Source organism: Talpa occidentalis, unplaced genomic scaffold (assembly GCF_014898055.3).
Source record: "Talpa occidentalis isolate TD23 unplaced genomic scaffold, MPIMG_talOcc4v2.1 talOcc4.5, whole genome shotgun sequence".
Lineage (NCBI taxonomy): Eukaryota > Metazoa > Chordata > Mammalia > Eulipotyphla > Talpidae > Talpa > Talpa occidentalis.
The window spans coordinates 66119732-66145633 of record NW_023604861.1 but is presented as its reverse complement, the minus strand read 5'-3'; the positions used below and the strand labels follow the sequence as shown (position 1 = coordinate 66145633).

The window sequence follows — 25902 nt, the reverse complement described above, 5'->3', positions numbered from 1 at the left end:
CTCTCCTCCTGGGATTCCTATAACTTTTATATTTCCTATCTTCATGGAGTCAGATATTCCTTGGCGTGTTTCCTAATTCTCTTTCCTTCATACTTCTCTTTTGTATTCTGCTTTGGTTCTTTTTATTTCTGTATCTTTGAGAGTACTTATTTGTTCTTCCGTTTCATCCATTCTGTTTTCATTGCTTTTCTCAGCCTTCATAGCTCCTCCATTTATCTTTTAATCTCCTACATTTCTTTCACTTCCCTCCTTTGGGACTCTTTCATTCTTCTGATCATTATTTTTCTCATATCATATTTTTCCTTTTTGACTTCTTTTAGTTGATTAATCATGGCAATTTTAAATTCTCTATCTGGCAGACTGAGAAATTCTTCCAGGTCATTGTTGTTGGGTTCTGGTGGTTGGTTTTCTTTTTGTGGTGTGTCCTTCCCCTGAGGGCTTGCTTGGTTGATTGTGTTATTTCTTCTCCATGATGTTTGTTTTCTAATTTGTCCTATGCATTGGGACACTGTACTACTGGTATTGGTGGGCATCTCTTTGCAAGATCAAGTTCAGCAGTGTTACACCAAAACTCCTCAAGGGTAGTGATATTGTGGGTATGTTGGTGGGTGCTCTCTCAGAAGATACCCTCCCTCTGTATTTACTCAGTTCCACAAGGGGACCTTGGGATCTCTGGCTTCGTTTGCAGAGTCATCCCTCTCTCAGGTCCCAAAAGTGATCATGGGGTCCCTGTCTTCCAACGATAGTGCAAGGGCTGTGCTATCTTGGTGTGGTGCTCACAGTTCACTTTGATGGTGAATCCTGTACCCTAGTTCAGTTCGGTTCCACAGCTCAGGCATGAGAGTGCCAGAAGCCTGTGACAGCTTTGCTCAATGCACACTTCTATATTAAGTCTGTTTTGGGGCCCTCCATCTCTCCAGTACAGAGGGTGGTTGTGGGGGTCCCTGATGGAACAGGGACTGTGCCTCCCTAGTGTGCGCAGTTTACCTTGATGGCAGTCCCACTTCAACTCGCTTCCATAGCTCAGGCTGGTGGGCACTGGAGGCCTGCCATGGCTTTGCTCTGCACACACTTCCCTACTGAGCCCATTTCAGGGCCCTCCCTCTCTCCAGTCCAGAGGGTGGTTGTGGGGGCTCCTGCCTTCCCCCATGGCAATGGCACAGGAACCACGCCTTCCTGGTGTGCAACCTTGATGTCAGACCCGTGATTGGAGTTTTTATAAATCAGTTTTTAACTGAGGTAACATTGGAGTATTGTTTTAATTAGTTGCTTTATTATTAAAGTCATGTTATACAATGTCTCATTTCTTTTTTCTCAGGATTGCTTTTGATATTAGAGGCCTTTTATGCTTCCATATGCAAATTTAATATTTTTTATATTCTTTCAAGAGTATTGGTATTTTCATGGGGGTTGAGTTAAATTTATATATCACTTTTGACACAGTAGTCATTTTGTGATTGATTCTCCCCATCCATGAGCATGGTCTGTTTTCCCATAGCCATATGTCATGATCTAAACCCTTTAATAATGTCTTGTAGTTTTCATTGTATGAGTCCTTCACCTCCTTGGTTAGATTAATGCCTAGGTATTCTTTTGTAAGTTATATTGAATGGAATTATTTTCTTAATTTTTCTTCCCATTCATTGTATATAAAAAAGGCAACATTTTTCTGTATGTTTTATAACCTGCCACATTGCTGTTTTTATCTATTGTTTCTAATAGCTTTTAGGTGGAGCCTTTAGGGTTTTCTACATACAGTATTATGTTGTCTGCAAATGATAATTTTAGTAGTTCTTTTCCAGCTTAGGTTCCTTTTTCCTATTTTCTGACTGCTCTGGCTAAAACCCCTTAAATATGAAGTTAAACAATTGGTCACAGTGGGCATCTTTGTCTTGATCCTGATCTTTAAGGGGAAGCTTTCTTTTTTTTTTTTTTACCATTATTATATTGGCTATCTGTAATTAAGGCCTTTATCATGTTAAGGTAGGCTACTTCTATTTCCATTTTGTTTAGTTGGTTTTTTTTGAAGATTTCTTTATTCATACAAGCACTGTGCGCAGTCAGAAGCGCGGGAGGGTAAGAGAATTCACCAGAGCCAGAGTGGGGAACAGAACAGGCAGACTGATGAAATACACTGCTGAGGGGAGCAGCAGGTGCAGCAGGAGAGGTCTGCGTGCCATGTGGGACCCTTGCCAGCAGCCAGGGATCGAACCTGCGCTGCAGAGGCTGCGGGCAACTTCACAGCCCAGCGCTCAGCTGCTGCGCCACCAGGGGAGGCCCATTTTGTTTAGTTTTCATCATAAATGTGTACTGAATCTTATAAAATGCTTTCTCTGCTTCTATTGCTGTAATAGATTTCTTATCTTTTGTTGATATATTGATTGGTTTACATATCATTTAACCTTCTCTGCATCCCTGGGAAAAATCCCACTTGATCATGATATTTAAGCCTTTTGATGTATTGTAGAATTCAGTTTGCTAGTATTTTTGAAGATTTTTAAATCAGCATTCATCAGGGATCTTGGTCTGTAGTTTTCTTGCACTTATCTATCAGTATTAGGGTAATGTTGAAATCATAAAATGTGTTAGGGAGTGTTCACTGTTCTAGGAATTTCAGAAATAATTTGTAGTATTATATCCATATTGGAATCATAAAATGTGTTAGGGAGCATTCACTTTTCTAAGATATTTGACATAATTTGTAGAAAATGGGCCTAAGTCTTTAACAATGATAAAATTTACTTTTAAAGCCATCTGGCCCTGGGCTTTTGTTTTTTGGGGGGGGAGATTTTTGATAGCTATTCAGTCTCCACGCTTATGATCGATTTATACAAGTCTTCTCTTTCTTCCTGATTTAGTGTTGGTAAACTATAAAGTTCTAGGAATTTGTCCATTTCTTTAAGGTTATTGAATTTTGGGGAGTATAGTTCATGGTAAATCTCTTATGATCCTTTGTATTTCTATGACAGCTGTGGTAATTTCTTTCATTTCTAATTCTGTTTATTAATATTTCCTCTTTCTTTGTAGCCTAGATAGAAGTTTATCAATTTTGTTTAGCTTCTCAGAACCAGTTCTTAGTTTCATTGCTCTTCTATATGGTCTTTTTTAAAATCTGTTTCCACTCTTATTTATTTAATTAAATATAGTCTATATATATTTAAGTAAATGTTTGTGTGTGTATTTGAGTGTGTGTGTATATGTATATGTAATTTCGGGGTTACATTTTTCCCTACAATTTGTGTAGATGCTTCAGTCATCCTCTACCAAACCTCTTATGCCAATGCCCTGCCCCTTCCTTCCCTGAGATCCTTATCTTTACCCCCTTTTCCCATGTAACCAGTATATTTTTCACTAAGTCTAAGTTTTATTTTTACACTTTGCCAGTACATGTTTTTTGGTTATTTATGTTCCACATTTAAGTGAAACCACCTAATATCTGTCTTTCACTTTGATTTATTTCCCTTATCATAATTACCTCAAGGTCTATCCATTTTGGACCAAAAAGCACATCTTTTTGAATAGCTGAATAGTATGCCATTGTGTTTATATTCCACAATTCTTTTATTTTGATTTAATAAATGAAGTACTATTTTTTAAATCCTTGTTAATATTTTGACAGTATGGGATTTCTCCTCTCGGGTGTAGTCACCAGACTCTCCCTCTACCAAAGCACCACAGTCCTCTACCATAGTCTGTTGTGTGCTCTCCTCCTTCTCATACCTCTCCCTCATCTCTTGGGTACCTCAACTTTCAATGAGTGGTTTAAAAGTACCTCTTTGTCTGCCCCTTTGCTTGTTTCTCTATATTCCACATATCAGTGAGGCCAACCAGTATTTATTTTTCTCCTTTGGGCTTACGTCACTTAGTATAAGCCCTTCCAACTCCATCCATGTTGCTGCAAATGTAATGAATTTATCTTTTTTGATTGCTGAGTAGTAATTCTGTGTGTGTGTGTGTGTGTGTGTGTGTGTGTGTGTATGCTACATCTTTTTGATCTACTCATATGTTTGGGGGCATTTAGTTTGTCTCTATATCATAGCTATTATCAATAGTGCTGCTGTAAACAAAATATGTAGGTTTCCTTGCAAATTTGTGTTTTTATGTTTTGGGGATAGGTAGGAACAAGATTGCTGAGTTTTATGGCAGATTCATTTTTAGTCTTTGAGAAACTTCCACACTGCTTTCCATAGGGAGTGGACAGATTATATTCTCACCAACATTGTAAAAGTGTTTCTTTTTCTCCACACCCTCACCAACACTTACTGTTTTTGGTCTTTCTAATAGGAGCATTATCACTGGTATGATGTGGTTTTGAGTTGCATTTCCTGGTTAAGTGATGATAGGCATTTTTTAATGTGTGTGTTCCATAAAGATATTTCCGAAGTTTATGACATTGAGAACACTCCTTTATTGTTTTCTATGTATTTTAGGGTTGTCAAGTCTTAAATCTTTTATCCATTTTCAGTTGATATTCATGTATGGTATGAGATAGTAGTAGTTTCATTCTCCTGGTCAAAATGTCTCTTATAGTCTTATACAAGACTTTAATCTCCAGGCTGTGGTTAAGCACTCTGCAGCACTAGACGAGGGTTATAGTTGAGACAGGACTGCAATTTCCTTAAGTTGGAAGAATTATCTTAGGTATATTCTGAGCTGTTGTTACTAAACTGTAAAGATTTTGCATTGATTATTCCAAAGTATTAAATCAGTGTATTTGTACTTGGGAAACTGAATTGAGTTAAATTGAATTAAACTATTTCATTGAACTCACATTGAGCTTGTGAAAACTGGGCTGCTAACAAGAAGAGCTGTAAAGCCATTCACATTTCAGTTTTACTAAATGATGATTGCATAAAAGACACCAAACATATCAGTCTCTGTTTATTGACTTACCAAAATTATCATGCCCATGCACCCTAAAGAAGATATTGCCAGCTGAAACAAAGAAGTTTATAGCCAAAGATCCAGCACTGACCTGGAGGAGCAGGACAGACCTTGATGTCTTTCCAAGGGTTTTTTGCTTAGAAGGACTTCCATAAATGTGATACTCTTTTTCATTTGATCCTATTATGAAATTGTATTTTGAAACTTTTTATACACTTAATTTTTTTCACCAAAATACAAAATTTCACGTTCCTACAAATTTCATCTCATTGTTTTTGGATTATTGTTTTTGGAGATTTTCTTAATTGTAGTAACATTGCCCTTGGTATTTTGGAAGTACAGGATTCTGCCCCTGCTCAGATATTGCCACTGTGGGACACCCACCACCAGACCATCAATAGTCCACTTTGCTCACCCCTCACCCTTCTTTGATCTCACCCCTAATCCCTCCCAGATGCTTCATTCTATAGTTACCTTAGTTTTTAAGTTTGTCTTTATCTGACTTTTAGTTTGGTTTCTCTATACTCCACACATTAGTGATACCATCTGGTATTACTTTCTCCTGACTTAGTATTATCTCTCCCAGCTCCATCCATGTTGCTGCAAATGGCATATTTTTATCTTTTATCACTGAGTAATATTCCATTGTGTATGTATATCACACCTTATTGACCCACTCATCTGTTTTGGGTTTTATCCATAGTTTAGCTATTGTAAATAGTGCTTCAATAAACATGGAAATAGAAATTTCTTTTTTTTTTTTTTTTTAAATATTAAATTTTATTTTTATATTCCCCCATACAATTGCAAACGCCCCATTCTGACCCCAATCCTTCCCCTCCCGCCCCCCACCCCCCAAAAAGTGTCTCTGGTTCATAGTTTTTTGTTGATTTTGATTTTCACTTTCTTATATTCATTTTCCTGGTCCCTTATTTAAGTTTTCTAGATTCCTGCTATGAGTGAGACCATCCGGTATTTATCTTTTTCTTTTTGGCTTATCTCGCTGAGCATGATCCCTTCCAGTGCCATCCATGTTGCTGCAAATTGCATGTGTTTATCTTTTTTTTTTTTTTTGAATGCTGAGTAATATTCCATGGTATATATGTACCACATCTTCTTGATCCAGTCATCTATTTTTGGGCATTTGGGTTGTTTCCAAAGCTTAGCTATTGTAAACAGTGCTGCTATAAACATAGGAGTGCAGGTGCTCTTTGGAATTGATGTTTCTGTGTCCTTTGGGTAAATACCTAGGAGTGGAATTGCTGGATCATATGGAAGCTCTATGTTTAGTAGGTCCAGAAATCTCCACACAGCTCTCCATAGTGGTTGGACCAGTTTGCACTCCCACCAACAGTGCACAAGAGTTCCTTTTTCTCCACATCCTCGCCAACATTTGTTGTTGCTAGTTTTTTTAATATGTGCCATTCTCACTGGTGTGAGATGGTATCTCATGGTAGTTTTGATTTGCATTTCCCTGATGACAAGTGATGTTGAACATTTTTTCATATGTCTGTTGGCCATTTGCATTTCCTCTTCAGAAAAGTTTCTTTTTAGCTCTTCTGCCCATTTTTTGACTGGATTATTTTCTTTGTTGTTGCTGAGTCTCATCAGCTCTTTGCAGATTTTTGTGATCAGTCCTTTATCATTAGTGTTGGGTGCAAAAATGTTCTCCCAGTTGGTGGGGTTTCTCTTTGTTTTTGTTATTGTCTCGTTTGCTGTGCAGAAGCTCTTTAATTTGATGTAGTCCCAGCTGTTTATCTTTCTCTTCACTATCACTGCTTTGGGTGATGTGTCTGTAAAGATGTCTTTGATGTGCAAATCCCGTAGTGTTTCGCCTATATTTCCTTCTATGTATTTTATGGTTTCAGGTCTTATGTCTAGTTCTTTAATCCAGGAAATAGAAATTTCTTTTCGAATTATATCCAACTAAGATGAGCCATATATTTTGGCCTGCAGGGTTTTTTTTTAAACTTTGAACTAATCAACATCTTAAAAATCTGTAGATATCTCATAGATATTTGAAATTATGGCTTATGTTGACAAAAATCAGACTGTCTAGTCAGTGAAGTAGTTATTTTGCCAAAAATTAATTGACTTTCCCCCCCAGAGATCCAAAAGAGTCATTACTCTTGCTAAATAAATCTTAGCTACTACTCAACAGGAGGGACTAAAGTTTGCATATCTTTAAAGCCTAGAGGAGGATAACTTCCTGTTGCTTTAATATGCTGCTCACATTTCTTCAAATCATACAGCAAAGTTTGTAGTTGGGAATTGTCTCAAATGTGCTGCCTAATTTGAAGCAAATACGTCTTCCCAGTACTGTTATTTGGTTAAAAGCTGTGTATACACAGTCTTATACATTTATATGTTTTGCAGACTTGGGCACAAACAGGAATGTTAAAATCTATTCACATATAAAGATAAAAGATCCCAAAGATTCTTTCAGCATTTTTTTTAATATTTTAAAAAGACAGGTTTATTAGGAAAAGGAGAGACAAAAAAAGACACACCTGCATAAACACAGGTGGGCTAAGAGTTGCTGCTGCTGCCTTTGCTCTAAAGTATAACAAATTGGTCTTTGACTAATTAATACAAAGTAAAAATCAAAATCAACAAGCAACTATAAAGCAGAGACACACAAGGGACGGGGCAAGGGAAGGGGAGAGGAAGGACTAGGGTCAAAAGAAGGGGGGTGCAATTGTATGGGGAATATAACCAAAATGATAATGCATACATAGTGCAAAAATGAAAAATGATGTAAGAATTATATAAAATAAAATATTAATTAAAATAAATATAAAAAAATAAAGTATAACAAATTGTTTAAAGTTACAGGCTTATGCAACCTTTTTTCCCCTTAACTCACAAACATCTCATGAGAGAATACACTATAGAGATACACTATACACTACACTATACAATAACATCTAGCATTTATTTGTCTACTATAGGGAATAGACACTAAATGCTTTGCAGTTGTATCCTGTTATTCTTGCTTTTACTTTCCTCAGTTTCAGTTACCCACAAATATGACACATTAACATAACTTTCATTATGTTGTTATATTTATTATTAGTCTCTTAGTGTACCTAACTTACATATTAAGCTTTATCATGTTTGTATGCATAAAAGTATATGGCTTTTATCATGTTAAGCGTATGTTCCTTCTTTTTTTTAAAATAATAAATTTTATAGTCCCCATACAATTGCAATCCCCCATTCTGACCCCAATCCCTCCCCTCCCGCCCCCATCCCCCAAAAAGTGTCTCTGGTTCATAGTTTTTTGTTGATTTTGATTTTCACTTTCTTATAGTTATTCATTTTCCTGGTCCCTTATTTAAGTTTTCTAGATTCCTGCTATGAGTGAGACCATCCGGTATTTTTCTTTTTCTTTCTGGCTTATTTCGCTGAGCATGATCCCTTCCAGCGCCATCCATGTTGCTGCAAATTGCATGTGTTTATCTTTTTTTTTTTTTTTGAATGCTGAGTAATATTCCATGGTATATATGTACCACATCTTCTTGATCCAGTCATCTATTTTTGGGCATTTGGGCTATTTCCAAAGCTTAGCTGTTGTAAATAGAGCTGCTGTAAACATAGGGGTGCAGGTGTTCTTTGGAATTGATGTTTCTGTGTCCTTTGGGTAAATACCTAGGAGTGGAATTGCTGGATCATATGGAAGCTCTATGTATAGTAGGTCCAGAAATCTCCACACAGCTCTCCATAGAGGTAGGACCAGTTTGCACTCCCACCAACAGTGCAGAAGAGTTCCTTTTTCTCCACATCCTCGCCAACATTTGTTGTTGCTAGTTTTTTTAATATGTGCCATTCTCACTGGTGTAAGATGGTATCTCATGGTAGTTTTGATTTGCATTTCCCTGATTACAAGTGATGTTGAACATTTTTTCATATGCCTGTTGGCCATTTGCATTTCTTCTTCAGAGAAGTTTCTTTTTAGCTCTTCTGCCCATTTTTTTTATGTATATGTGCATATCTTTATTTCTATATCTGTATAATTATATATCTTAGAAGCACTTAAATAGTGTTTTTTCAGTCCTGACCATGTATTATAATCATCGGGGGGAAATTTTAAAAATACACATGGGCCTCCCCTGGTGGCAAGGTGATTGAGTGCAGCAATTTTTATTTCTGGGCCTCCCTAGTGGCCTAGGGGGTTAAGTCTCAGGGCTACCACTGTGAGGGCCCACAGCAACAGCCTGAGTTCTATCCCTGGCCAGGGAGCTACCCACATGGCACAGCAGACCTCTCCTGTCTTGCCCACTGACTGGATTTTTTCTTTGTTGTTGTTGAGTCTCATCAGCTCTTTGCAGATTTTTGTGATCAGTCCTTTATCATTAGTGTTGTGTGCAAAAATGTTCTCCCAGTTGGTGGGGTTTCTCTTTGTTTTTGTTATTGTCTCTTTTGCTGTGCAGAAGCTCTTTAATTTGATGTAGTCCCAGCTGTTTATCTTTGCCTTCACTATCACTGCATTGGGTGATGTGTCTGTAAAGATGTCTTTGATGCGCATGTCATGTAGTGTTTCGCCTACATTTCCTTCTATGTATTTTATGGTTTCAGGTCTTATGTCTAGTTCTTTAATCCATTTTGAGTTGATTTTTGTGTATGGTGTGAGGTAGTGGTCAAGCTTCATTCTTTTGTATGTAGCGACCCAGTTTTCCCAGCACCATTTATTGAACAAACTTTCTTTGCTCCAATGCATAGTCTTTGCTCCTTTGTCAAAGATTAGTTGACCATAAATCTGTGGGTTTATTTCTGGATTTTCTATTCGATTCCATTGGTCTGTATGTCTGTTCTTGTTCCAATACCATGCAGTTTTGATGATTATGGCTTTGTAGTATAGTTTGAAGTCTGGAGTGTGACGCCTCCATTAAGGGTATGTTCCTTCTATCCCAAGAATTTTAAGGGCCTTCATCATAAATGGATGTTGGACTTTGTCAAATGCTTTCTCAGCATCTATTGATGTGATCATATGGTTTTTATTTTTGTTTTTGTTGATGTGTTGGATTACACTGATTGATTTTCATATGTTGAGCCATCCTTGTGCCCCTGGGATGAATCCCACTTGATTGTGGTGTATTATACCTTTGATGCCTTGTTGGATTCTGTTTGGCAAGGATTTTGTTGAGGATTTTTGCATCCTTGTTCATTAGGGAGATTGACCTTTAATTTTCTTTTTGTTGTGCTGTCTTTGTTTGGTTTTGGTATTAGTGTAATGTTGGCTTCCTAGAACATATTTGATAGTATTCCTTCTTTTTCAATTTTTTGAAAGAGTTTGAGTAGGATAGGCACTAATTCACTGCTGAACGTTTGGTAGAATTCATTTGTGAAGCTGTCGGGCCTGGGCTTTTGTTTTTGGGGAGTGCTTTGATTACTGCCTCAATTTCGCTGCTTGTAATTGGTTTAGTTGTTCTATTTCTTCTTTGTCCAGCTTTGGATGATTATATCGTTCTAGGAATTTGTCCATCTCTTTTAGGTTGTTGAATTTGTTTGCATATAAGTGTTCATAGTAGTCTCTGATTATTCTTTTGATTTCTACTGAATCTGTTGTGATTTCTCCTCTTTCATTTATAATCCTATTTATATGTGTTTTCTCCCTTTTTTCCTTAGTGAGCCTGGCTAGAGGTTTGTCTATTTTGTATGCATAAAAGAAAAAATAGGATTAATTATATAGGATTCGTTTATACCTGTGATTCCAGGCATTTAATGGGGATCTTGGAACAGATACCCTGTGGGTAATGAAACTATCATACATTTGTTAGCTCATTTAATTCTACAAGACTCACATGGGAATTATTTTTGCGTATTATGGTTCAAGAAAATGACTGAGAAATTAAGTGCTTTGCCCAAAGTTATCTGTATATCTATGATATATCAGTTTTGAAATTTAATGTTTTGAAAATTGAGATTAGAGTAGAATACCTAGATCTGATTGAATCCTCTCTGTTCTGATTGCTGGTAGAACAGCTCTTTAATCCTCTTAAAGAGTTTATGAATGTAGTTTCCACAGTATAAGTGTTAATACAGATCAGCCCTACAGACACCTCTCCCATTGCCTGTGATTATTTAGAGTGGAAATTTTAGGCCCACACACTATAGAAATCATAGTCTAGTTTTCGCTTATACCTTAAATAAGCAGTTCAATCAGAATAATGAGCAAAATTCTTTTAATCTTATATTTGTACCCAATATTGTAGAAAGTACATTCCTATGCACACCTTGAATGATATCTTGTGGACTGTATGGAATACCATCATTTCAAGAGTCAAATGGCTACCCTTGGGCATTTCTGGACACTGCATTAGTTTTTGAAATATATTTATTGTTTTTTTAATATACTTTTACATCATTTTTCATTTTTGCACAATGTATGCATTTTCATCTTGGTTATAGTCCCCATACAATTCCCAAATTCCCACCCCCTTGTTTTGATCCTACTCCCTTCTTCTCCCCCCTCCCCCTGCCCCCATAGTGCATTGTGTCTCTGGTTTATAGTTGCTTGTTGATTTTGATTTTTACTTTATTATAATTAGTCTTTTTTCTGGTCCCTTATTTAGGTTTTCAAAATTCCTGCTGTGAGAGAGACCATCCGGTATTTTTCTTTTTCTTTCTGGCTTATTTCACTGAATATGATCCCTTCCAGCTCCATCGGTGTTGCAGCAAATTGCATTAGTTTATGTTTCTTGATTGCTAAGTAATATTCCATTGTGTGTATGCATCGGGCTAGATGGGAGAAGTCTGCCGTGCCATATGTGGGTTAGCTCCTTGGCCGGGAATCGAACTCAGGCTGTAGTGGTGATAGTGCTGAAACTTACCCCTAGGCCACCAGGGACTCCCCTGGACACTACATTATTAATTGCCTTATATGCATTACTTTATTCTTTAGAACAAAACCTGCTAGATAGATTTTATTTACAGATAAGGAAATTGCATCTTTAAGAGATTAAGTATTTTATTATTCAGAATAACATGCCTACTAATTGTTGAGCTACAACTGTAAATAAGGCCTTGAATCCAAAACTGGAGCTTTAGCCACCATCTATCTGCATAAATACCTTTACTAAAGGAACTGTCATACATTTGTTAGCTCATTTAATTCTGCAAGACTCACATGGGAATTATTTTTGCAGTATTATGATTCAAGAAAATGACTGAGAAATTAAGTGCAAAGTTTGGTACTTTGAGTGTTCAGTTTAGTAGTATTTAGTGCTTTCACATTGTTGTACAACCTTCACCATCCATCCCCAGTATTTTTACATTTTCCCAATTGAAATAAACAGTTTTATGACTACAGACCAATAGGTCCTTTAAAATGTTGTTTTCTAAATATTCAACATCCCTTATCAGGGAAATGCAAATCAAAACCACACTGAGATACCACCTTACACCAGTAAGAATGGCACATATCAAAAAAACAAGCAACAACAAATGTTGGCTAGGATGCGGTGAAAAAGGAACTCTCCTACATTGCTGGTCGGAGTGCAAACTGGTCCAGCCACTGTGGAAAGCTGTCTGGAGGTTCCTCAATCTACTAAAAATGGAGCTACCATACGATCCAGCAATTCCACTACTTGGGATCTACCCAAAGACACAAAAACAGTGATTCAAAAGAGTGCATGTACACCTATGTTTATTGCAGCACTATTTACAATAGGTAAAACCTGGAAACAACCCAAATGCCCAAAAATAGATGACTGGATCAAGAAGATATGGTATATATACACAATGGAATATTACTCAGTGATCAAAAAAGATAAACTCATGCCATTCGCAGCAACATGGATGGAGCCAGAAGGAATTACGCTCAGTGAAATAAGCCAGAAGGAAAAAGAAAAATATCAGATGGTTTCACTTATAACAGGAATATAGGGGAACCAAATAGGACATCAGTTTTAAAAAATAATTATTACAGTACAAACCATAACAAAGCAAAAACAGACAATTGTAAACTAGAGACATACTGCAGGGGAGGAGGAGGGAGAGGGGTGAGAGGGAGGGAGTGAGGAGCACAGGGGACTGTGGTGATGGTGCATGGGTGCCTTGGGGAAGGAAATTCTATGGGGACTCAATCTGAGGGGGTTGGGAGAAGCAAACATTATCTAAAAAATGTAAAAAAAAATTGATAAAATAAAATTTTTAAAAATGTTTTCTGATGTTTAAAATTTAATATTTATAAAATGTATTATAAATGTTAAAATCTTAAATCATAAAAATCTAAAGTAAATCAGAGGAAATCTCATGTGTATATATTTTTTTTACATCGTTGTTTGTTTTTGTATAGTGTTTGATTTCTCCCCTCATGTGTAAGCCCCGTAAATTCCCACCCCCAAATCATCCATGAACCTCACCATAGTCTCTTGTGCTCAGGGGAAATCTTAATGTTACTCTTTTATTTGTATACCATAATAATAAATAATGATAAGTAACTGTAGGAGTCACTGATAATTTAAGGTACTTAGTTCATATGAACATTTTTTGAGCCCCTTAATAAATGGCATAGCATATTTACTAAATCTTTTCTGGTTAAACTACATTCACAATTGATCTCATTAGTTTACTCATATACACTGTATAACCTGAAGAGAGTATTTACTCAGTTGATGGGTAGATCCAGTGAAACTCTATATGTAGAAACCATGTTAATAGCTTCAGAGCCTGTATTGTATTACTTGTAATCTCTTGAGTTCTTTTTTCTTTGGGTTTGGATTTGTGGTTAGAAACATTTGGTGACCAAATTTCAACTCTGCAGACTAAAATGGATGATGTGTTTGGATATTGTGTTTTTCATTGATCTGTCATTTATTGAGCCCTTTTTACTATGAATGTTTAAATGTAAATTTTCTATTAATGATAGAAATTGAAATTCATGAATAGCAATTCATATTACATTTAAATTCTGGAAATGGTTGGCCAAAAATAGTTGGCCAGTGGAACCTTCAATGCAAAGGGACTGTTCTTTTTTTGTTTCTAGTTTTGTTTCTAGTTTCTATTTTTGGAGTGCCTTCTGTGTGCCAAGCGCTATCCTAGGCACGAGGGATATCATAATGGATATAGCATATTATTTGTGTTCTCTCAGGTGTATATTCTAGTTAACATATAGAATATAAAGTTTTTCAAAGATGTTTTAAAGATGTGTAAAACATACCTACTTTTGGGGGATTCTCGATGTAGCACTAGAATAAATGTACATAAATAAGTTAACGTGTGAACCATAAGTAGAATAGAGGAATGAACAAATGACTAAGAGGAAAATGGAATAAAACTGTAGAAATTATACAGTGCCTTGTTTAAATTGATTTTTCACTGTATGTGTAGGAGTGTGTGTGTATATGGTGTTTTTTTTAATTTCTGTATATATGACTTTTTTTCTAAAATGATTTTTTTGTTTTAGACCAACTGGTGGGAGTGACAAATGGACAGCTACAGCTTGTGACTGCCTTTCACTGTACCTAACTGGAGCTGTTGCAACTATAATCTTACAGGTGTGTAGTGGTGTAGTTACCTTAGATATGTACTGATTATTTCTGTAATCTCATTTGTTTATTTTTAAGAAAACAACAGTAAATTATTTGGATTTTTTGGCAGATATTTTTGGTCTTACTTCATCTATTTGGTAATAGTTGTCCCATAAATGATTGTATGAATCAGTTAAGGCATTCTTAAAGTATATTTAGATAAAGTATATTTTTTATTTCTTATATCATTGTTACTTTTGGGGCAGTATTTGATTTCTCCTATCAGGTGTGGTCACCCATAGCTCTCACCCCACTGTAGTCTCCACCACAGTCCCTTGTGCTCTTTCTTCCCTTGTTTTGACCCCTCTCTCAAGCCTTCCCCCAGTGTATTCCTCAGGTCTGTTGTCAGCTTGCAAGTTCTGCCTTTTACCAAACCCTTTGTTTGGTTTCTCAATATTCTACCTATAAGTAAACAATCCAATATTTGTCTTTTTCCTTCTGACTTATTTCTTTTAGCATAATCCCTTCGAGCTCCATCCATGTTGCTTCAAATGTCATGAGTATATTTTTGATCACCAAGTAGTATTCCATTGTGTATCCAGGTTGTTCTGGATACATTTAGGTTGTTTTCTTATCTTGGCTATTGTATAGTGCTGCAGTAAAAATAGGGGTGCAAGTTTTCTTCAAATTAGTATTTTTGTGTCCTTAAGCAAATTACTATGACTGGAATCTCTGGGTCATATGGTAGGTCCATTTTTAGTGTTTTGAGAAACGTCCACACAGCTTTCCCTATTGGCTGGACCAGTTTACAGACATACCAACAGTGGAAGGGGATTCCTTTTCACCATATCCTTTCAGGCATTTGTTATTTCTGGGTGTTTTTTGGTTTTTTTTTTTTTTTAATATGGGTCATTCTCACAGGTATGAGGTGATACCTCATTGTGGTTTTAATTTGCATTTCTCTGACAAGTGATGTTGCACATGTTTTCATAACTTGGCCATTTGCATTTCTTATTTTAAGGAGTGTCTTTGTAGGCCTTCTGCCTATTTTGAGTGGGTTGTTTGTTTTTGTTGAGTTTTATGAGCTCTTTGTAAATCTTTTATCTCAGTCCTTTATCAGATATATGGTGTACAAATATTTTCTCCCATTCAGTAAGGTGTTTCTTCATTTATACAGACACTTTTTGTTTGATGTAGTCCCGGGTGTTTCTCTTTTTTTTTTTTTTTTTTTAAAGATTTATTTATTTATTATTTTATTTATTTATTTATACAAGCACTGGGTATAGTCAGAAGTGCGGGAGGGTGAGAGAATTTACCAGAGCCAGAGCGGGAAGCAGAGCAGGCAGAAGGACCGAAGTACACTGCTGAGGGGAGCAGCGGGCAGCGGGAGTGGTCTGCGCGCCATGCGGGACCCTCCTCCGGTGGCCGGGAAGCAGCCGGGGATCGAACCGGCGCCGCAGAGGCTGCGGGCAGCTTCGCAACCCAGTGCTCAACCGCTGTGCCACCGGGGAGGCCCCCCAGGTGTTTCTCTTATCCTTTGCTTTTGTTGCTTCTGGATATTACTCCTCAAAGATGTTTCTGAAGTTTATGTCATAGATTGTTTTGTCTATGCATTCTTTATGTATTTTATGATTTCTATTCTTACATTCAAGTCTTTTATCCATTTTGAGTTGGTTTTTGCGTATGGTGTAGCTAGTAGTCAGTCTAGTTTCATTCTTTTGCCTGTGGCAGTTCAGTTTTCCCAGCACCATTTATTCAAGACATGATCCTGTTCCAGTGTATATTCTTGCTCCTTTGTCATAATTAGTAGACCATATATGTGTGGTTTTATTTCTGGGCTATCATTTCACTCCATTGGTCTGTGTGCATTGTTCCACTACCATGATGTTTTTATTATTATGGCTTTGTATTACAGTGTGAAGTTGGAAAGTATAATACCTCAATTCCTACCCTTTTAGTCAGGAGGGCTTTAGTTACTTGGGGATTTTTGAAATTTTTATTTAAGTTGCATGGAATCTGGAAATTGCTTTGGGTAGGATGGCCATTATGAGAATGTTGATTCTTCTGATTTGTGAGCAGGGAATGTCTTTCCATTTCTTTGAGTCATCTTCTATTTCAGTGTTTTGTAAGTTTCCTTGTGGAGATCTTTTACCTCCTTTTTAGGTTTATTTCCAGATATTTAATTTTTATATAAATTTTATTTATATATTCCCCATAAAATTGCAACCCCATTTTTTTGACACCAATCCCTTCCCTCCCTGCCCTCCACCCCCCATAGAGTGTCTCTGGTTCATAGTTTTTTGTTGATTTTGGTTTTCACTTTCTTATAGTTATTCATTTTCCTGGTCCCTTATATAAGTTTTCTAGATTCCTGCTAGGAGTGAAACCATCCGGTATTTTTCTTTTTCTTTCTGGCTTATTTTGCTGAGCATGATCCCTTCCAGCGCCATCCATGTTGCTGCAAATTGCATGTGTTTATATTTTTTTTGAGTGCTGAGTAGTATTCCATGGTGTATATGTACCACATCTTCTTGATCCAGTCATCTATTTTTGGGCATTTGGGTTGTTTCCAGAGCTTAGCTATTGTAAACAGTGCTGCTATAAACATAGGGGTGCAGGTGCTCTTTGGAATTGATGTTTCTATGTCCTTTGGGTAAATACCTGGGAGTGGAATGGCTCGATCATATGGAAGCTCTATGTTTAGTAGGTCCAGAAATCTCCACACAGCTCTCCAGTGGTTGGACCAGTTTGCACTCCCACCAACAGTACAGGAGAGTTCCTTTTTCTCCACATCCTCGCCAACATTTGTTGTTGCTAGTTTTTTTAATATGTGCCATTCTCACTGGTGTAGGATGGTATCTCATTGTAGTTTTGATTTGCATTTTCCTGATTACAAGTGTTGTTGAACTTTTTTCATATGCCTGTTGGCCATTTGCATTTCCTCTTCCGAGAAGTTTCTTTTTAGCTCTTCTGCCCATATTTTGACAGGATTATTTTCTTTGTTGTTGTTGAGTCTCATCAGCTCTTTGCAGATTTTTGTGATCAGTCCTTTATCATTAGTGTTGTGTGCAAAAATGTTCTCCCAGTTGGTGGGGTTTCTCTTTGTTTTTGTTATTGTCTCTTTTGCTGTGCAGAAGCTCTTTAATTTGATGTAGTCCCAGCTGTTTATCTTCACTATCACTGCATTGGGTGATGTGTCTGTAAAGATATCTTTGATGTGCATATCACGTAGTGTTTCGCCTATATTTCCTTCTATGTATTTTATGGTTTCAGGTCTTATGTCTAGTTCTTTAATCCATTTTGAGTTGATTTTTGTGTATGGTGTGAGATAGTGGTCAAGCTTCATTCTTTTGCATGTAGCGACCCAGTTTTCCCAGCACCATTTATTGAACAAACTTTCTTTGCTCCAATGCTTATTCTTTGCTCCTTTGTCAAACATTAGTTGACCATAAATCTGTGGGTTTATTTCTGGATTTTCTATTTGATTCCATTGGTCTGTGTGTCTGTTCTTGTTCCAATGCCATGCAGTTTTGATGATTATGGCTTTGTAGTATAGTCTGAAGTCTGGGAGTATGATGCCTCCAATCCCTTCTTTTTTTTTTCGGGAGAGCTTTGGCCATTTGGGGTTTTTTGTGATTCCATATGAATTTCATCAATAATTGTTCTATTTCTTTGAAGAATGACATTGAAATTTTTATTGGAATAGCACTGAATCTGTATATTGCTTTTGGTAGGATGGCCATTTTAATAATGTTTATTCTTCCAATCCATGAGCAGGGGAGGTCTTTCCATTTCTTTGTGTCTTCTTCTATTTCTTTTAATAGTGTTTTTTAGTTTTCTTTGTATAGGTCCTTTACATCTTTTGTTAGATTTATTCCCAAGTATTTGATTTTTTTTCTTTCGATAATAAAAGGGATGGTTTTTTGATTTCTTCTTCTTCAGATTTATTGTTTGTGTACAGGAAGGCTACTCACTTTAGCGTGTTGATTTTGTATCCTGCCACTTTACTGAACTGATTGATTAGTTTGATTAGTTTTCCTGTGGAGTTTTTGGGGTTCTCTATATATATTATCATATTGTCTGCAAACAGTGATAGTTTGACTTCTTCTTTTCCTATTTGGATTCCTTGCATGTCTTTCTCTTGTCTTATTGCTCTGGCTAGAACTTCCAGTATTATACTGAAAAACAGTGGTGAGAGTGGACATCCTTGTCTTGTTCCAGATCTTAATGGAAATGCTTTCTGCTTTTCGCCATTGAGAATGATACTGGCTGTTGGCTTGTCATATATGGCCTTTATGATGTTGAGGTATGTTCCTTGTATCCCAAGAATTTCAAGGGCTTTTATCATGAATGGGTGTTGCACTTTGTCGAAAGCTTTCTCAGCATCTATTGATATTATCATACGGTTTTTATATTTCTCTAGGTTGATGTGTTGGGTGACGTTGATTGATTTTCAGATGTTGAACCATCCTTGTGTCCCTGGCATGAGTCCTACTTGGTCGTGGTGAATTATCTTATGGATACATTGTTGGATTCTGATAGCTAAAATTTTATTGAGGATTTTTGCATCAGTGTTCATTAGGGAGATTGGCCTGTAGTTTTCCTTTTTTGTGTTGTCCTTGTTCGGTTTTGGTATTAGTGTAATGTTGGCTTCATAGAATGTGTTTGGTGTTATCCCTTCCTTCTCAATTTTTTGGAAGAGTTTGTGAAGGATAGGCACTAATTCGTCTCTGAATGTCCGGTAGAATTCATTTGTAAATCCATCAGGTCCTGGGCTTTTGTTTTTGGGGAGTTTTTGATTACCATTTCAATTTCGCTAATTGTAATTGGTCTGTTTAGGTGTTCTATTTCTTCTTTATCTAGCTTTGGGTGATTGTAGAATTGTCGGAATTTGTCCATCTCCTCTAGATTGTTGAACTTGTTTCCATATAACTGTTCATAGTAGTTACTGATTATTCTTTTGATTTCTGCTGTGTCCGTTGTGATTTCTCCTCTTTCATTTATGATCCTGTTTATTTGTGCTTTCTCCCTTTTTTCCTTTGTGAGCCTGGCTAGGGGTTTGTCTATTTTATTGATTTTTTCAAAGAACCAGCTCTTGGTTTCATTGATCTTTTGGATTGTTTTTATAGTTTCAATTTCATTTATTTCTGCTTTGGTTTTTATTATTTCTTTTCTTCTACTGGTTTTGGGATTTTCTTGTTGTTCTTTTTCTAGATCTTTGAATTTCGAGATTATGTTGTTTCTTTGAGTTCTTACTTGTTTCTTGATGTGAGCCTCTATTGCTATATATTTTCCTCTTATTACTGCTTTTGCTGCATCCCATACATTTAGGAAATCGGTGTCCTCCTTGTCATTCAATTCAAAGAATTTTTTTAATTTCTTCTTTGATCGCCTCATTAGTCCAGTGGTCTTCCAGTAGTGTGGTTTTCAATCTCCATGAGGTAGGAGAGTTCCTTGCCTTCTTTTTATGGTTTAGTTCTAGTTTGATGCCTTCATGGTCAGAAAAGATGGTTGGTATGATTTCAATCTTGGTGTATCTGTTGATGTTTGACTTGTGTCCCAGTATGTATGTGATCGATCCTGGAGAATGATCTATGTGCGCTTGAAAAAAATGTGTACTCCGTTTTTTTTTTAGTTTAGTGTTCTATAGATGTCTGTTAAGCCCAAGCACTCTAGGTCCTTATTTAGAGCTTTAGTGTCTTTACTTATCTTTTGTCTTGTTGATCTATCCATTGTTGATAGTGGTCTGTTGAAGTCTCCCACTACGTATGTGTTTTCTCTGATGTCTGTTTTCAGAGATGACAATAGTTGTCTGATATATTTTGGTGCTCCTTCTTTTGGTAAATATATGTTAATGAGTGTTATTTCTTCTTGAAGTATTGTCCCCTTGATCATAATGTAGTGACCATTGGGGTCTCTTTTTCTCTTTTTGAATTTGAAATCTGTTTTATCTGATCTAAGTATAGCTGTTCCTGCTTTCTTTTTTGTTCTATTTGCTTGTAGGATTGTTTTCCATGTTTTAACTTTGAGTCTATTTTTATCTTTCATAGCTAAATGTGTTCCCTGGAGATAGCAAAAGGTTGGGTTTTGTTTCATTTACATTTAGAGTTAATATTGATATGTTAGCATCTGTATTTGCCATTGTGTTTGTCTTTCCTTTGATTTTATTTATTTATTCTTTTAATAACTTTTTTTTTGGCCTTCTTTCATTGTTATTCGTCCCTCTGAGGTTCTGGCTTTAGGACTCCTTGTAGTATTTTTTGGAGTGGGGATTTAGTCATAATGAAATTCCAGAGTTTCTGTTTATCTGGGAAGGTCCTTATTCTTTCTTCATAGAGGAAGGAGAGCTTTGTGGGATAGAGTATTCTTGATTGGCATCTGTTTTCTTGGAGTCTGTTGACTATGTCCCTCCACTCTCTCCTTGCCCGTAGTGTTTCTTCAGAGATGTCCGATGTCAGCCTGATTGTTTTTCCTTTGAATGTTATCTGTTTCTTCCCTCTTGTCAGCTTCATTATTTTCCCTTGTCCTGGATTCTTGGGAGCTTTACTATTATGTGTCTTGCTGTATTTTTCCTTTCGTTGTGGAAGTTTGGTGGTGTTGTTGCTTCTTGTATATCAATTTTCAGCTCCTTCTTCACGTTTGGGAAGTTCTCTTCAATTATCTCCTTGAATATTTTCTCTGTTCCTACATCTCTCTCCTCTCCTTCTGGTATTCCTATAACTCTTATATTTCCTTTCCTCATGGAGTCAGATAGTTCCCGAAGTCTTTCTTCGGTCTTTTTCCTTCTTACTTCTCTTTCCTTTCTGTTTTGGTTCTTTTTATTTCTGTGTCTTCAAGAGCACTTATTCGTTCTTCCATTTCATCTATTCTGTTTTCATTGCTTTTCCCAGAGTTCTTTAGTTCTTCCATTAATTCTTTGATCTTCTGCATTTCTTTTACTTTCTTCTTTACGGACTCAATTTCATTCTTCTGATCGTTGATTATTTTTCCCTTATCATTGATTTCCTTTATGACTTCTGTCAGTTTTTTAATCATGGCAATTTTAAATTCTCTTTCTGGAAGGCTCAGAAGTTCTTCCAAGTTACTGTCGTTGCAATCTGAGGGACGCTTTTCTTTTTGTGGTGTGCTTTTTTCCTGAGGAGTTACTAGGTTGCGTGTGGTTCTTCTACTCCCTACTGTCTGTTTTCTAATTTGCCATATGCATTGGGATACTGTGTTGCTGGGACTGGCCGGCATCTTGGTTGAACTACTCCACGCCCCTCTGGCTCCTCCGGGAGCCATCTGTCAGTTTCAAGCAGTCTTTACTGAAGAAAGGTCCCTGTTCTTAAATGCCGACGCAGGGACACACTCCCCTGCGCGCCTGGTCTTCCCTGGTGGTGGGTTCCCACTCCCTCTCTGGCCTCGGACTGCAGACCAGAAGGGGCCTGGCCTGGGCGAACTTCCCAGCTCTCCTCTGGCTCCTCCGGGAGCCTTCTGCTGGTTTCAGGCACTCTTTACTGAAGAAATGTCTCTGTCTAAAATGACAACGCGGGACACACTCCCTGGGTGCCCGGTGCCCCGTCAGTGGGTTCCCACTCCCCCTCTGAGCTGGGATGCAGGCCAGAAGGTGCCCTGCGTGGGCGAACTTCCCAGATCACCTCTGGCCTCTCAGGGCACCTTCTGCTGGTTTCAGGCAGTCTTTACTGAAGAAATGTCCCTGTTCTGAAATGGCTATGCGGACACACTCCCTGCGCGCCAGGTCTCAGGCACACTCTTCTGAGTGCCTGGTCTGCCCCGGCCGTCGGTGCCCATTCCCCCTTTGGGCTCGGACTGCTTATCAGAAGGGGCTGGCATGGGCGAACTTCCCAGCTCACCACTGGCTCCTCCAGGAACCCTCTGGTGGGTTCAAGCAGTCTTTACTGAAGAAAGGTCCCTGTTCTATGGGGTGTTGGTGATTTTTTTTCTGGTCCCTAGGTGGTGCCAGAGATCTCTCCTAGTGTCCTTGGGGAGCTGTTTTTTTCACCCCATGGGACGGGGAACAGAGTGGGAGTGGTGGGGAAAGCCTCAACGGCTTTGGGGTGCTGTGTCTGCCTTGTGTCCCACCATCGTGGGGAACCCACTACCCGAATTTCGTGCCCCCGGTCTCAGTTCCAAAGCCCTCAGGTCCAGGACGTGGGCTGTAGCCCAGTTCAGTGTCCGCAGAAATATCGCCTTTTGCTCCCAGCTCCCGTGTCTGGGCGCCTGGTTTCTGATTACTCAATGAGGGACATTCACCTCAGTGAGGGCCCCCTTGGGTCTCCCCACAAGCCTAGGTCGCAGGCGTGGTGACCTGGGCAGCTGCAGTCAGCGTTTGCTTTTCAAGTGGGCGCTGCTTTTCCACACAAGCTTACTGGCTGGCCTGGGGCTGTTTGTAGGTCTCCGGGAGTCTTTGTTTTTCTCTAATGGCGCCTGGAGCCATTTGCTCACCTCCGTGGTGAATCCTGCAGGGTTCTCCACAGCTCCAGTTCAGGGGTGTGGTGGCTGAAATAGTTCCTTTCCACTCACAGTCCTGCTTGTTGTGTAGTTTGTTCTTGTTGGTTGTTTTAGGTTTTTTTTGTTTTTTTTTTTTCCTCTTTTCTGTTGGTGGGAGAGTGCCAACTTTGTGGGTGGGGAGGGTAGCAGGGTTCTGAGCTTTCCTCCCTTCTAGTCCTCTTTTATGGCAACTTTCTTCTTCGGGTAGTTTGCTGGAGTCATCCGTTTATCTTCCGTGTCCCAGTTCTCACTGGGACCTACCGCTTTTCCTCCCTATTAACTTTTTTTAATGGGAGATCTTACTCATAGTGTTTCCTTGCCGCCATGTTGATCCGCCCATTCTCCCCAGAAATTTATTTTTTTTGCTACAGTTGTAGATATGATGGTTTTCTTAATGTCTTCCTATTCACACTGTTTGCATATCACACTGCTACTGATTTTTGTGTATTGACTTTGTAACCTGCTACTTTACTAAACTGGTTTATTGTTTAGTTTTTCCTTGGATTCTTTAGGGTTCTCTCTATATATCATCTGCAAATAATGAAAGCTTTACTACTTCCTTCCAAATTTGTATTCCTTTTATGTCTTTTTCTTGCCTAATTGCTTTAGCTAGGACTTCCAGTATTAAAAGCAGTGGTAAGATTGACATCCTTGTCTTATTCCAGATCTTAATGGGAAGGCTTTCAATTTTTCGTGATTGAGAATGCTGTTAACTATAGGTTTGTCATATATGACTTTCATTATGTCAAGATATGTTCCCTTCATCCCAGCTTTTTCAAGACTTTCGTCATGAACGGATATTGAACTTATCAAATGTTTTCTTGGCATGTATTGATAAAGTCATGTGGCTTTTTTCTTTTTGTTGATGTGGTGAATTATATTAACTGATTTTCAGATGTTGAATCATCCTTGTATCCCTGGAATAAATCCCACTTGGTTGTGGTGTTTATTGCTTTGATGCAATGTTGGATTCAGTTTGCTAAGATTGTATTGAGGATTTTAGATCTGTGTTCATTAGTGAGATCAGCCTATATTTTCCTTTGTGTTGTCTTTGTTTGCTTTTGATATTAGTATGATGTTGGCCTCATAAAATGTATTTAGTAGTATACTTTGCTTCTCAGTTTTTTTAAAGAGTTTTGGCAGGATAGGCATTAGTTCATCTTTGAATGTTTAGTAGAACTCACTTCTGAAACATCTGGTCCTGGGCTTTTGTTCTTTGAGAGGATTTTGATTACTGTTTCAAATTTCCTTGCTCAGGTTTTCCATTTCTTCTTTGTTCAGCTGGGGGTGATTTTTGTAAATCTAAGAATTTGTTCATCTCATCTAGATTGTTGAACTTGTCTGTATATAACTGTTGAACTTGTCTGATTATCCTCTGGATTTCTGCTGTATCCATTGTAATTTCTCCTCTCATTCATAACCGTATTTGAGTTTTCTCTGTCTTTTTCTTTGTGAGACTGGCTAGAGGTTTGACTATTTTGGGTTTTTTTTTTTTTTTTCAAACCTGCTTTGGTTTCACTGATCTTGCACTGTCTTTTTTATTTCTATTTCATTTTTTTCCTGCTTTAATTTTTATTATTTCCTTTCTTCTATTTGCTTTTGGGTTTTTTTTCTTTTTCTATTTCCTCGATATTGGAGATTAGATGTTTCTTTGGGTTTTTTCTTGTTTCTTGATATGGACCTACCTGTAATTTGTATACCTCTCTCTTAATACTGCTTTTGCTGTGTCCTGTATGTTCTGTAAGGTTGTGTCCTCAATATTTGTCTCAAGATATATTTTAATTTCTTTTTTAATATCCTCATTAACCCAGTTGTCTTTCAGTAGTGTGTTGCTTAGTCTCCCAATAATGGGCGTTCTCCTTTCTTTTTGTGGTTGATTTCTGGTTTGATACTTGTATGTTCAGAGAAGATACTTGGTATGATTTCTGTCTTCCGTATTTGCGTTTGTCTTGTGACTCTGTAAGTGATCAATCCTGGAGAATGATCCATGTACACTTGAGAAAAAATATTCAGGTTTGGGGGGATGGTGCAGTGTCCTATAAACATCTGTTAGGCCCATGTGATCTAGATCTTTGTTTAGGTCTATTGTGTTAGGTTTATTCCCAAGTTTATGATTTTTTTTTGTTTCAATTACCAAAGAGGTGGTTTTCATGATTTCTTCTCCTTCAGATTGATTGTTTGCATATAGGAAGGCTACTGATTTTTTGTGTATTGATTTTGTATCCTGCTACTTTACTAAACTGGTTGATTATTTTAATTAGTTTTTCTGTGGAGTTTTTAGGGTTCTCTATGTCTATTAGCATATTGTCTGAAAATAGTGATGGTTTACTTCTTTCCCTATTTGGATTCCTTGTATGTCTTTCTCTTGTCTTATTGCTCTGGCTAGGACCGCCAGTATTAAATTGAAAAGCAGGGTGAGAGTGGACATCCTTACCTTGTTCCAGATCTTAAGAGAAGGCTTTCAGCTTTTATCATCAAGAATGATATTGGCTATGGGTTTGTCATATATAGCCTGTATTATGTTAAAGTATGTTCCTTCTATCCCGAGAATTTTGAGGGCATTCATCATAAGCAAATGTTGAACTTTGTCGAATGCTTTCTCAGTATCTATTGATAAGATCATATTGTTTTTATTTTTCTTTTTGTCAATGTGTTGGATTACATTAATTGATTTTTGGATGTTGAACAATCCTGTGTCCCTGGAATAAATCCCACTTTGTCATGGTGAATTATCCTTTTGATGCATTGTTGGATTCTGTTGGCTGTGATTTTATTGAGGATTTTGCATCAGGGTTCATTAGAGAGGTTGACCTGTAGTTTCCTTTTTTGTGTTGTCTTTGTTCAGTGTTGGTAGTAGTATAATGTTAACTTTATAAAATGTATTTGATTGAATTCCTTCTCAAAATTTTAAAAGAGTTTGTGTAGGATAGCCACAAATTCATTTCTGAACATTTGGTCAAATTCATTTGTTAAGGCATCTGGTTTTGGGCTTCTGTTTTTGGGTGGGTTTTTATTACTATTTGTAATTCGTCTGTTTAAGTGCTCTGTTTCTTTA

At 37.4% G+C, this 25902-nt stretch overlaps 1 protein-coding gene across 2 annotated transcripts in view; it reads left to right on the top strand.

Moving 5' to 3' along the window:
- Positions 1-25902, top strand: part of RNF17 (ring finger protein 17) — a 190819-nt gene that overhangs the window by 117936 nt on the left and 46981 nt on the right. For both annotated transcript variants that reach the window (XM_037527382.2, XM_054701227.1), the window contains one exon: positions 14294-14384. In XM_037527382.2, coding sequence (XP_037383279.1) covers positions 14294-14384 — 91 coding nt within the window. The remainder of the gene's footprint in view (positions 1-14293; positions 14385-25902) is intronic.